We start from the raw sequence: 12,500 nt of genomic DNA on the forward strand, positions 1-12,500 counted from the left end.
GTTCACTGTGTGCTGTTTGTGTTTCACTAATTCACCGATTGGGTTAAATGAAGAGACCAAATTTCCCTCACGGGATCAAAAAAGTATATATACTTATACTTATACTTATCCTAAGGTAAGAAAGAGGATGCGTTAGCAACCTGAGGGGCTTAGAATGCACTCCATCCTAAAGTAAGAGTCACAGCTAGGCAACACCCGGCTTAACTGAAGCACTGTTTGCGGAGCAAAAAAAAATAGTTCTAGAGAACTGATACATTTTTATGCGCTCCACTCTTATTTGATGTAGCCAGTTCCATTGATAATAGAGGGAGGCTAGCTGTTGCAGCATACACTCCGCAAACAGAGCGCTTGCTTGCCCTGGGTAGCCCCGCTGTAAGAGTTAGCAACCTGAGAGCCATGAAAAAAAGCTAAAAAAGCTCCTACTTAAATCTGATTGAATAACAGGCTTAGGTGCTTATCAGGCCCCTCTGTCTCATGTCAAATATGGGAGTCTTTGTAACGCTTCTCAACATCCTACATGCAGTCTATGAAGGCATTTCACATGAAGGGTATTTGACACATTATGTCATGCTTGTCTGTGATGTACAGTACATGATATCCAGTACACACAGGGCACAATGAGCTCTGGATTCCAATGGTGGTGTGTGTGTGTGTGTGTGTGTGTGTGTGTGTGTGTGTGTGTGTGTGTGTGTGTGTGTGTGTGTGTGTGTGTGTGTGGTGACTTACGATCGTTTGAGCTGTTGCAGGGACTTCTTCTCTGCCTTCTGGTGGAACCTGATGTTCTTCTTGATGCTGGCTCTGAATAGCTCAAAACCTCTGCACATACACACATCCACATCCACACACACACACACACACACACACACACACACACACACACACACACACACACACACAGTATACACATAGAGTTTAATGACATACAACAAAATCTTAACTGCAAAGTAAATAACGTGTTAAGGCTATTCTGGCTGATTGTTGACATAAGTTCATTGTACAGATGCATGGTACATAAAGACTCATAACTGGACAGGTCTGATATCTAAAGGCCAGAACAATGCCATATATTCCCTGTGTGGCCTGCAGGGGGCATGCTCACCGGGAGGCCTGGCGTGCAGACGCCTGCAGGTCTGCGGTCACATGCAGGAAGTAGAAACTGAGGAAGACTCTCCTCTGCAGCAGGAGGAAGAAGAAGCAGATGCTGTCCCAGATGATGCCCGCCTCCTCCACGGGCAGAGAGCACTCCTTATCACTCACCTCCTTAGCTGCACACACACACACACACACACACACACACACACACACAGTCACCAGCGGAATGTATATTTGTGTTTTAAGAAGGCTTTAATTATAAGTGGCTTCAAATCGGAGGTTGCTGGGAGAAGACTTACGGTCATAGTAGCCTTTAACAGTGCAGACCAGGCTGAAGAGCTGAATTACCCAACAGAAGTTCTTCTGCATTTCTGCTACAAACACGCAAGCCAGGATCTGATGGGCAACCATTCAAGTAAATACACAGACACACACACAACAGAAGTGTATCAGGGAAAGTATCTGAACTTGTCTGAACTTGTGTTTGAGGTCATGTGTGCAGGGCCAGATGTACTAACGCTTTTGGGCCCACTTCAGGCGTATTTATTTCGCAATGTGCGCAAAATCATTGCGAGGTATGTACAAACAGGCCGCAATTATGTAAAAGTGCCAACTGCCTGTCGCGGGAGCTGAAAGTGGCAGATTGCGTTTGTCATGTCATGCATATGCATTCATGGGAGGGTCCAGGGGAAAGTGGGAGTTTAGCGTAAAAAGATGGGAGGGGAAGAGTAAAGAGCGCCTAATTATGTATTCCACGGTATGTACTAAGACTGCTCCTGAAAGCGCACGTCTATTCTGCGCCTAAATACTTCCGCCTTGTAAAAGCAGGTCCAAATTGCAGTTCAATGCGTCAATAAGAGAGCCTTTCAAAGACAATAGAATCGCTATTTAGAGCACCAGTTTTTGTGGTGAAAGTATTTGTACTACCAAAAGCAACCTTAACTTTCGTTGGCCTTTCGAATGTCTCACTTTCACTTTCACGTCATTCACTTAAACTTTCCTACTTGCTAGAACTAGATTTGACCAATCTTCCATACCCTACGTGCACAAGTAGTTTGAGTAGAACTACTGATCTTCATTATCTCCCTGCTTGTTTACATCTTATCATGTATGGAATTATTTCATGATCGCTAAACGTTTGATTCTTTTTAATGTTGTCATCAGTTAACTTCATTCAACTGCGCTTGTATGTAGGCGCTGCCATTGAGTTGTGGACGTTCGTAAATTGCGTTTATAGGCGGAGAAAGGCAGAGAAAGGCGCAGTTTACACTAAGGATTGAACGATTGATAAATACGACGGAAACTTGGGTCTGACAGCGTTCGCAATCTGCGGTGTGTCCATGACGCTGATACCGCTACGTTCGCAAATGTACGTACATCTGGCCCTGAGTGTCTTAAGTCTTGTGTCTTAACAGTAGGCAAATACAGGTTTAGCATGTTGTGATGTGGCGGGGTGTGTGTGTGTGTGTGTGTGTGTGTGTTGTGTCACGTATGTTCCGGGCCTCTGCTCACTGACCGAGAGCAGGTTCTTGGAGATGATGACGCCCACGTTGTACATGATGAGGCAGTCCCAAAGGGTCATGCGTGTGCGCGACGGCTTGACCAGCAGCTCGGTGCCAAACAGCAGGAAGAAGAAGCAGGCCAGCAGGTAGCCCAGGCCGAAGACACTGATGCGCGTGGCCCCCGTCACAAACACCACGGACAGTACAAACCAAAACATGTAACGGAACACCAGCACCTTCGCCATGTCCAGGTAACACCTGCAGCAGAGGGGGGGGATGGGGGGGGGGGGGGTGTTTGGTCTGTTGTCATTTCAGTAATAATCATGATAACTGTAATAATGTTTTTAATTATACAGAATTGCAAAGTGAGGGCACAGATTTCAGCAGAACTTTGCTGAAAATCAATGCAAGATCTAAACATGATCCAAGCTTTAGAGCACTAGTACATCAGCTATGCTAATGAGCCAAGCTTTAGAGCACTAGTACATCAGCTATGCTAATGGATGGTGGCAGAAGGCTGTACTATTAGGTCATACTCATAAATCATATTTCATTAATGTTACTTTTTCATTATTACAAATGTGCCTCCAGTCTGTTATTATCAACAGGTCTATCCAAAGTGCACTTTTCTGTTGTACGCAGAACAACTTTACACATTGTGTAAGAGCACAGTACAGTACACATTGTGTAAGAGCACAGTACAGTACACATTGTGTAAGAGCACAGTACACATTGTGTAAGAGCACAGCACAGTACACATTGTGTAAGAGTACAGTACACATTGTGTAAGAGTACAGTACACATTGTGTAAGAGCACAGTACACATTGTGTAAGAGCACAGTACAGTACCTGCAGTTGATGAAGTTGGGTGCTGGGTTGAAGGGGAGGCCATCCATGGGGTTGGGGTTGTCCTTGTTCTCCCCCCCCTGCACCATCCATTCCTCCTTCTTCTCGTTCTCAAACACGTGCCACTGCTGCGACGCGCACATCAGCAACAGGAAGTCCGCTGCACAGAGGGGCGCACGCACACAGTGGTGGAGGTGAATGCCCGTTTTTTGAGTACCAATACTGCCGTTTTGGAGTTGGCAGTTCATATGCAGGAAATATACTATTTTGGATAAGAGAAAAAACTATTGTACAGTATCGTACTTTAGAAAAATTGAAGTATAACGGCATTTTTTGTCCCTGTGGGAAGTGAGGAGTTTTTTTATGTATGTAGGTGTGATATAGTATAAGTAGGAGTGGAGTTAACTCAGTCTGGTACTAATTGTTGTGAGACTTTGGTATAATTAAAAGGAAACGACTGTATGCAAGGGTTTAATGGGGAACATTAACTACCTCCTTTAGATGAAAATCTCAGGTTGCTGTAACACATCTGAATGCTGCTATCTTTAAAATGTGTTTTGCATATGCTATGTACAGTATGTAGAGGGTGGCCTGAGATATACTGTCTTTGGGTCATGGGGTCAAGCTGGAAACAGAGTCTAGTTTAGGCCTCTGGCCTTTATGGATTTATTAATAGATGTGAAACAGCATGTCTGCCACTGGGCCTCTGGCACATGGTGTTGGCTTTCAGAGAGGAACATCTCACCAAATATTTGCCTCCAAATATGGTGAGCTTCTGAATTTTCAACAGTTTGAAGTGTGATTTACACCTCTTTAGTTTGCACAGCAGGTGACTTAGGTCTGTGTGTGCAGAGAGTCATCTTAAACACCTGGTGGAGAACATCTTGACGGGGTGCCTCACAATAACTCTGAAATCTATATATTCTATATATTACTCTACATTACTCTATATATATATATTGAGTAATGTTTTTTTCTGCATGTATGTCTATTTTATCTGTCAATCAATAAATGCCTCAGAGAAACAACATTATTCTCTAAGTCAAGTCCTTTACTCAAGAATCAGTGGTCATCTCGATTTTCTATACAGTTCCGCTCAGTTCAGACACACAGCTCAAAAAACACGTAAAACCACTCAACTCCAACCCTGTGTAACTCACCCATGAGGTTCTTGGAGTTGGGGATGGTGAAGAAGTCTGGCAGGTAGATCCACTTGATGAGAGCTGAGTTGATGGTGACTGATGTGCTCCAGCGCCAGGGGTAATCTAGAGGCACACCCAGAGGATGACAAGCCTGCTCTGTAACATGGAGGTGCTCTCGTGGAAAGAAAGATCTAAGTTCCCATAATTCTGCTGATGCTGACTGTTGATCCACATGCAGGAGCCAGTTATGTTCTCATGTATTTGTGGTCTAAATGGACCTAGTGCATCAGTTATTCTCATGTGCAAATGAGAACAAAGTTGTAAGGAGTCCATGAAAAAAAAATGGAATTAACTTTGTGGTATGTGGGGATATGCATCATATACTATTTAGGGGCCAGTTAATGCATCCTTTGCACCACTCTAAATTTATGGTGACACTTCTATGGTCTACTTGGTCAGACATAAACACAGAATAATACCTCAGGAGGTTTCAAGTGTCTTCCTCACCACCACTGTCAACATAACCTACTTATTACGGGGCACACGGCAGTTAACCTTGCACAGCTAATGACACAGTCCTAGCCCGGCCATATTAGTGTCACATCAACTTGCCAGTTTATGACACCTTCGCGGCTCGCTGAGACAGCTTTACTGTCAGGTCCATTACAAATGTCAGAGGTGCATTTAGAGCAGTGGAGTCCACTGGATGTCATTAGATGAGGCCTGTGCTGTGCACTCACAACTCACCAACACAGAGGGCAGGAGGAATGCCCACGCACAGGATGTACTGGTAGATGGTGAAGAAGACCAGGAACAGGCAGTACTTGGGCCAGACCTTGGCGATGGCCGCCCGGCGCCTCTGCACCATGATGGCGACCAACCAGCAGCCGTGGGCGATGACCAGGAAGTTCATGCGCTGGCCAATCACGTTCACCGTCATCAGAAAGCAGATCTGAAGCAGAGACAAGGTGAGGTGGCGTATGATAAATGCACCAGTTACAAGGAGAGGTCCAATTAGTGCGTTTGGGGCCACAGTGCCAAACTGCATAACGAGCGGAATTCTCTACAACAGTCTGTGTGTGTGTGTGTGTGTGTGTGTGTCTGTGAGTTCCTTAATTAGGGGTTATTACAGATCATTTGCTTCTGGCAAACATGTTTGGAAAATAAGACATTTAAAGTAACAAATGCAATTAGAACAGTGAGAGTGTGAAATCATGAGGAGGGACCACAGGGGGTTTCATCTGGGTGTGAAAGAGTCGAAAAGAGGGAGGGAAAAAAGAGTGAGAGAAAAAAAAGAAAGATAGAGAAAGAGGCAGAGAGGAGAATAATCCTAGCAGGAGAATCAGACCACGCGGCGCTGAGGCTACCTCCAGGCCAAACTTGTAGAAGCTGTAGTTGAGCAGGTACTTGATGCAGGTCAGCAGGCTCTGGTCCAGGGTGTCGCGGGTGGCGTTGGGGAAGAGCGTGGGGATGTTGGGTGGGGATCTCTGCAGCTGTTTGTAGTGATGGGCCTGGTGGCGGTACACTGTGGCCTCGAACACCAGCAGCAGCAACACCAGCAGGTGATTCTGGGGGAAACCGCACACAGCAACTCGTCACAACACTGGCAGCTATTCTACACACATACACACAGCGTTTGCTTGCTAAGACGATGTGTTGTTTTTCTAATAACAGCTCAGTCTGCCCTGTTATTGTTAATGTTAACAGTGTTTATAGGGCAATAGTTTTCCCATCAGTGAGTGGAAGAGAAAGCCTCACCTTAATGTAGCCCAAGACTGTGGCGTTTTTCCTGAAGCCAAACCAGTTGGCCGGGTCCACCGGGGCTCTGTACAGCGTGGAGTTGTGCATCTCCTCCACACTGAGACTCGTCTCGTTGCTAAAAGGCTGCAGAGCGGAGGGAAGAAGAAGAGAGAATGGAGAACAAAATGGAGGTTGAGTGAGTGAAAAAAGAGCACCATTGCCTCATCCCCAACAGGAGTGTAGACAGATACCCGGCAGTGTTTAGCAGTCTGTGCTAAACAAAAACAAGCTGGAATCAAACAGGAAGAGTGGGGGGTTCTGGGTAAACAGCTCAGCTATTATGGGCTGAAGAAGAGCCAGCATCTCTGCAAGTCAGCAGCACCCAGTTGAACATCTACCACCAGGGCTGAAGACCACTCGGTCCACACCTCAACCACCCCACACCACACTACACACCTCAACACCAGCCAAGAGCTGAACATCACCTGAGACACCTCAACACCACCCAAGAGCTGAACATCACCCGAGGCACCTCAACACCACCCAAGAGCTGAACAACACCCGAGGCACCTCAACCTCAAAGGCACCTCAAAGCTGAACATCACCCCTAAAGCCTTCTCCGCAATGTACAGCTTCAGGCTGAGAGGCATCAGCATTACGACAGCTGGAAGAGAGACTCTGGGTAGGTGTGAGAGAACTGTTCAGTCAGCAGAAAGCCTGCTGGTGGGGTGTGTGTGTGTGTGTGTGTGTGTGTGCGTGTGTGTGCGTGTGTGTGTGTGTGTGTGCGTGTGTGTGTGTGTGCGTGTGTGTGTGTGTGTGTGTGTGTGTGTGTGTGCGTGTGTGTGTGTGTGTGTGCGTGTGTGTGTCTGTGTGCGTGTGTGTGTCTGTGTGTGCATGCATCTTTGTATAAGTGTGAGCTTGTGTCTAATATGTGTGGAGTGTGTGTGTGTGTGTGTGTGTGTGTGTGTGTGGCTGTGCATGTATAAATCTATGTGAGTGTGCATTCATGTGTATATGTGGGTGTGTGTGTGTGTGTGTCACCTACCTGTGTGCAGTTGTTGGAGTACTCGATGGGGTTGACGACGCTGAGCTGGTAGAGCATCTTGCAGACGATGATGACACACACCCAGACGGTGGAGAGGCAGGAGGCCATGTGCCTGAAGCGTGCGTACGGCATGGCAAAGCACCACAGCACCACCAGCACCAGGTTCATTACGCACGGCTGGCACAGAGAGAGAGAGAGAGAGAGAGAGAGAGAGAGAGGGGTGGAGAGAGAGAGGGAGAGAGAGAGAGAGAGAGAGAGAGGGAGGGCGAGAGAGAGAGAGAGGGAGAGAGAGAAAGAGAGAGAAAGGGGGGGGATAACTCACATTAACACCTCATTACACTTTAAACCTAAAACACCTGCCAGCAGACAACTTGAAAAGAAAAGAGAAAAGCACTGGAGGGATAGTGGCGCAAACACAGGGCTGTTATTAATGCACTACAATGGAGATGAGCTGAGGATAAGTCTGTGGGGTATCAATGGAGATGAGCTGAGGATAAGTCTGTGGGGTATCAATGCCAGGCTGTGTTGTTTTCATATTGCTTATCAAAATGTTTGCAGAGAAGTAGAGAGGACCTTTAATTCACATTTAATTATCTCTGGGACACAGACACACACACACACACACACAGACACTAACATTCATACACAGATATGCACACCACACACACACACACACACACTCACACACACACACACACACACAGAGAGAGAGAGACACTAACATTCATATACAGAGATGCACACACACACACACACACACACACAGACGCAAACACACGTTGACTGACCTCTCCCAGGGCCACCCACACCACACAGAAGGCGACCATCTTGAGGATGTGTAGCTCCAGGACTCTCCAGATGAAGACCTGGATGTGGCTGAGCGTGTCAGAGAACTTCCCGAACAGCACCATCAGACGGTCCATCACCAGACCCCACTTACTGGGCATCATCTCTGAGAGGGCACAGACAGCTGTCAGTCAAGCTTCTGTCTCAATGTGTGCGAAAAAACAAGCAGTAGAAAAAGCCTAGTTTCCTAGCCCAGTCCTAGACTTACATTTCCATTGAAGTCTTTGTTTAGTCTAGGACCAGCTTAATCCATGTATGAAGTCCAACACAAACAGTTCTCACCATCATCTTCCGACTCTTCGCCCTCTCCAAGGTCTGTGCCGAGTTCTTCCTCCTCAAAGCCCACGCCATCTGTGCATCGCACCACCTCAGGCCTTGGACTGTTCCTCTTCCTGTAGACACAGGATGGACACTCAGACAGATAAGACAGATAGCCTCTTTTAAGCAACTTCCTTCAAACCAACCTGACTTTCATCTTTCAGTCTTTGACCTTTGACCTTCAACTCAACTCTTAATTAAGGGTGCATGGTGCATCAAAGACACATGCCAACTGGGCAACATTCATCTCATAACTGTACAGGCCCTGCAGTGACAGCTGACTCTCAGCTAAGAGGATATCCTCCTTCAGAATAAAGGACACTTCAAAAGGCAAAGAACAAGTAGGGAATAGAGAACATCGAAGACACGACACACAGTCACACTGTTAACTCTCCTCTGTAAATGATATGAGGAACTTCCTTCAAGCACCCATTTCTTTAGAAGAAATGATAGCAAAATGAATTATGTTCATGGGTGGAAATACATCAAGGGGAAAGTGGTAGTTAAGAGAGAAATCCTCCCTGGCAATATGAAGAATGGCCTCTTCATTACACGTGACAAAGGCGCAGACAAGTGACTCCATTGAAGAATGTCATTAGTTATCAAGTCACTGTGATGGAACACTATAATTATGAGTATAATTTTTGTAGCTATAAATTACATGATACTACTTTTCTAGTTATATATTATATTATTTTCTAGTTATATATTATTATACTTATTATACTTACTTATTATTCATTTGGCAAGCATGACCTAACATAAACCACTGTGTATCAACAGTGCCCTACGCACTGGGGCTCAGGAAATGACAAACTAGAAGGGCCCTTAGAGAGCAAAGACCTCAGGCCAAGGCTACATGCCGGATCTCGCAATGTTAGCAAAAAAGAAACCAAACATTTGTTGTTATATAAACGTCCATCTGCTGGTGTGAGAGTCAGACATGATGACAGGGTTTGAGTGACGGGGCATGGTATGGTACGGGGCATGGACGGGGCACGGCCTTGCCTGTGGGTGGGGGAGACGTGGTCCAGGTCTGTGATCCTCATGAAGGGCCGGTGAAAGTAGTGCAGCTGTAGGATGCAGGCGAGCAGGAAGAAGCCCGGGATGAGGATGCTGGAGAAGAGCTCGGACAGGGCGAATGTCTCCAGCCCAATGTCCCCCAGCCTACGCAAACACACGAGCACAAACAGGCACATTCATCACCACAAAACATCCTGGTTTTTACGACACAGGAACAGCCGACATTTCCTGACAAATGTTCCTCCTCTCTCAGTTGGTCTTATGTGATGATGTATAATGGTGGTGCAATGAAACAAATGAAATTGAGAAGAGAAATGAAATTTGCTCGCCCAGTTAACAGGATGTGCATTAAATCTGTTTCCTTTTCATTTCATTTACGCTTGGAAAGGGTGGACTCAGACTTACTGCTCTTCTGTGAAGCCAGTGAAGTTTTTCCAGTAGTCCGGGAAATCCTCAAACTGGAAGGTGTAGATGGTGATGAGCACTAGCATGGTGTAGGCCACCACCAGCCACCAGAAGGCCTTCAGCAGCCTCCTCCACAGCGAGTAATACACCTACAAATAGACCATAGTCATTAAGGAATATTATACATGATGAAAAATACATACAACTAGAGCTGTCATACAACCAGGCTTGGAATTTCACCATTTTAGGGGCAAGGCCACTTGGCCTTCAGTTGGGCATATTTGGTGGGGGGAACAAAGGCCACATGTCAGGGCACCAAGGCCAAAGTTAACTATACAGTAGTAGGCTATAAAAATAAAAAAAAGTTGTATTTACAGTAGTAGAGCTGCATCACTGTATGAAACATTACAAAAACATGAAACATGACATATTACATAGAACTGTAAATTATCTGATCATAATATTTACAGATATCTAGGCTATATTTAACATTTATTTTATATTTGTCCTGTTATGAAATCATGTACAGTATTGAACAATTTAAGCACAGCTCAGCTTTAAGAAACTCAAATGGCCTACAGTAGATGCATGCTTAGCATTTTGTGATCATTAAGGCTACTTTCAGAAACTCTTAGTCAGCTGCCCTCTGATTTTAATATTTACTGATATCTAGGTGATATTTGTAACATTTATTTTGTATTTGGCCTGTTATGAAATCATGTAGAAAAATGTAAACACATTGTGAAACTGAAAGCCCAAATTTGGAGACATGCATGTCAAAATTTGCTTCAAATTCAAAACCGTTACTCTGGAACAGCTAACTGTACAGGGGACTACTTTACACCTTTGTGTTCGGTAAGGTCTGCTGTTTATTTTGATATATGGATTGTCATGTGTTGAACGAAGGGTTCATGAAGTATTCCACCGAGATGAATGGGTAGGGAGATAGGCGCAGAAGCTAGAATTTATGATTCAATTTAAACATTATTTACTTGTCTCGCGAACCGTTCACCACAGCAATTAGCGACTAACATCGTTTAAAAGCTGAGAAAAAGCTCTTTCATGTGATGTGATACTTGTGATGTCTGTATGATGAGTAGGCTACTTCGCGAGTAGTTCAACTGAGAAGAATGGGTGAATTTGGACGCACTTTCTTGCCTTGCGCTGTGAAGGCTAAGATTATTTTGAAAGGCCATGGCCGTCGTGGCCGCCGTGAAATTCCTACCCTGCATACAACAGAACTGAAGTCATACAAGTCATATAAGGAATATTTTCCATTATACGAAATAACGCATAATGAGTCAATATTCAATAAGTAGTGATTGATGAATATAGTATTTTCAGAGTTTGACCAGTGTGATGCTTGTGGGACTGACAGGTGTGCTTACCTGGTACACACACATGCATAGCAAGAAGAGCAGCATGTAGACGATCTTGTAGCCCACTAGCTTGCCAGCAAAGCTGACCATGATGAACATGCCACCGCAAATGTAGATCCAATACTTGGCGTACAAACTCATCACCATAGCGCCGAGGACCTTCAGAACAGACTCATTCCGCCCAATGCCCGCTGACCACATGAAGAAAAAGGGGGAAAAGAGAGAGACAGACAGAGAGAGAGAGAAAGAGAAGGAGAGAGAGGGAGAAAGCAAGAGCACAAGAGAGACATGAACACTCTGGTTAACGCACTTAACACTTGAGACTTTTGAGTCCATTTGGACTTCCAGACCTAAATTCCTCCAGGCCCAGGGCCTGTGTGTTTGCCCTGGGCTGCAGCGAGAGGTTGTGTGTTTGCCCTGGGCAGCAGCGAGAGGTTGCTTACCCCCAGTGGTCACCTCTGTCAGAGGGGCAGCGATGCTCTTCTTCTTGCGGAAGTTGTCCTTCACCGACTGCCTCAGAAGCAGCCAGAAGGTCAGGGTGTACAGCAGCTGGGACAGAGACACAGAGCGGAGAGTTTCTCTAAAACACGTCAACACTAGCACAACTCTTCTCATCTCTGTCTGTCTGTCTGTCTTTCTGAATTTAAATCTATAGGAACACTATTCAGTAAATCTATTGTCATCTTACTGTACATTCACTTATTCACTCACTCACTCACTCACTCACTCACTCATTCTTATATTCACTTACACTTATATTCTTAGATTAGATTAGATCACATCAATACTTTATTGATCCAGAGGGAAATTCAGGAACAAAGTAACAAAGCAAGTCTTTGGCAAAACTCCAGAACTACAAACTACATCTCCTGTGATGCCGTTGTGTTCCCTGGTCCTCACCAAGGCGCCCAGGCGCAGGCAGGGGTACGGTGCCCGGTCAAGGCCCAGCTGGCGCAGGCTCATGGTGCCCACGTGCTGGGGCAGCTCAGGCACCAGCTCCATGGCCCAGACGTACTGCAGGCCGCAGAGTGCCAGGCCATACAGCAGGATGAAGGGCGAGCAGAGCGTGGCGAAGTGGCGCCGCGCCCGCATCATCCAGATCAGGCACGCCCACAGCAGCAGCACGAACGTCAGCCAGCTGTGGTACGTAATACTCCACACC

General features: G+C 45.8%; 1 protein-coding gene across 3 annotated transcripts in view; it reads right to left on the bottom strand.

Annotated features, from left to right (window-relative positions):
- The window catches only part of piezo1 (piezo type mechanosensitive ion channel component 1 (Er blood group)), an 88,197-nt gene that overhangs the window by 23,914 nt on the left and 51,783 nt on the right, over positions 1–12,500 (bottom strand). For all 3 annotated transcript variants that reach the window (XM_076286769.1, XM_076286768.1, XM_076286766.1), the window contains 17 exons: positions 12,239–12,499; positions 11,782–11,887; positions 11,348–11,529; positions 9,960–10,108; positions 9,540–9,698; positions 8,496–8,605; positions 8,156–8,319; positions 7,368–7,544; positions 6,341–6,466; positions 5,950–6,150; positions 5,330–5,534; positions 4,601–4,705; positions 3,444–3,600; positions 2,609–2,852; positions 1,392–1,488; positions 1,100–1,265; positions 727–816 (listed from right to left, as the gene is read on the bottom strand). In XM_076286769.1, the coding sequence (XP_076142884.1) occupies positions 727–816; positions 1,100–1,265; positions 1,392–1,488; positions 2,609–2,852; positions 3,444–3,600; positions 4,601–4,705; positions 5,330–5,534; positions 5,950–6,150; positions 6,341–6,466; positions 7,368–7,544; positions 8,156–8,319; positions 8,496–8,605; positions 9,540–9,698; positions 9,960–10,108; positions 11,348–11,529; positions 11,782–11,887; positions 12,239–12,499 (2,699 nt within the window). The remainder of the gene's footprint in view (positions 1–726; positions 817–1,099; positions 1,266–1,391; positions 1,489–2,608; positions 2,853–3,443; positions 3,601–4,600; positions 4,706–5,329; positions 5,535–5,949; positions 6,151–6,340; positions 6,467–7,367; positions 7,545–8,155; positions 8,320–8,495; positions 8,606–9,539; positions 9,699–9,959; positions 10,109–11,347; positions 11,530–11,781; positions 11,888–12,238; position 12,500) is intronic.

Source organism: Alosa pseudoharengus, unplaced genomic scaffold (genome assembly GCF_046254945.1).
Source record: "Alosa pseudoharengus isolate Yale_2024_CS ecotype anadromous, Long Island Sound unplaced genomic scaffold, YU_APseudo_1.1 YU_APseudo_1.1_scf_16, whole genome shotgun sequence".
NCBI lineage: Eukaryota > Metazoa > Chordata > Actinopteri > Clupeiformes > Clupeidae > Alosa > Alosa pseudoharengus.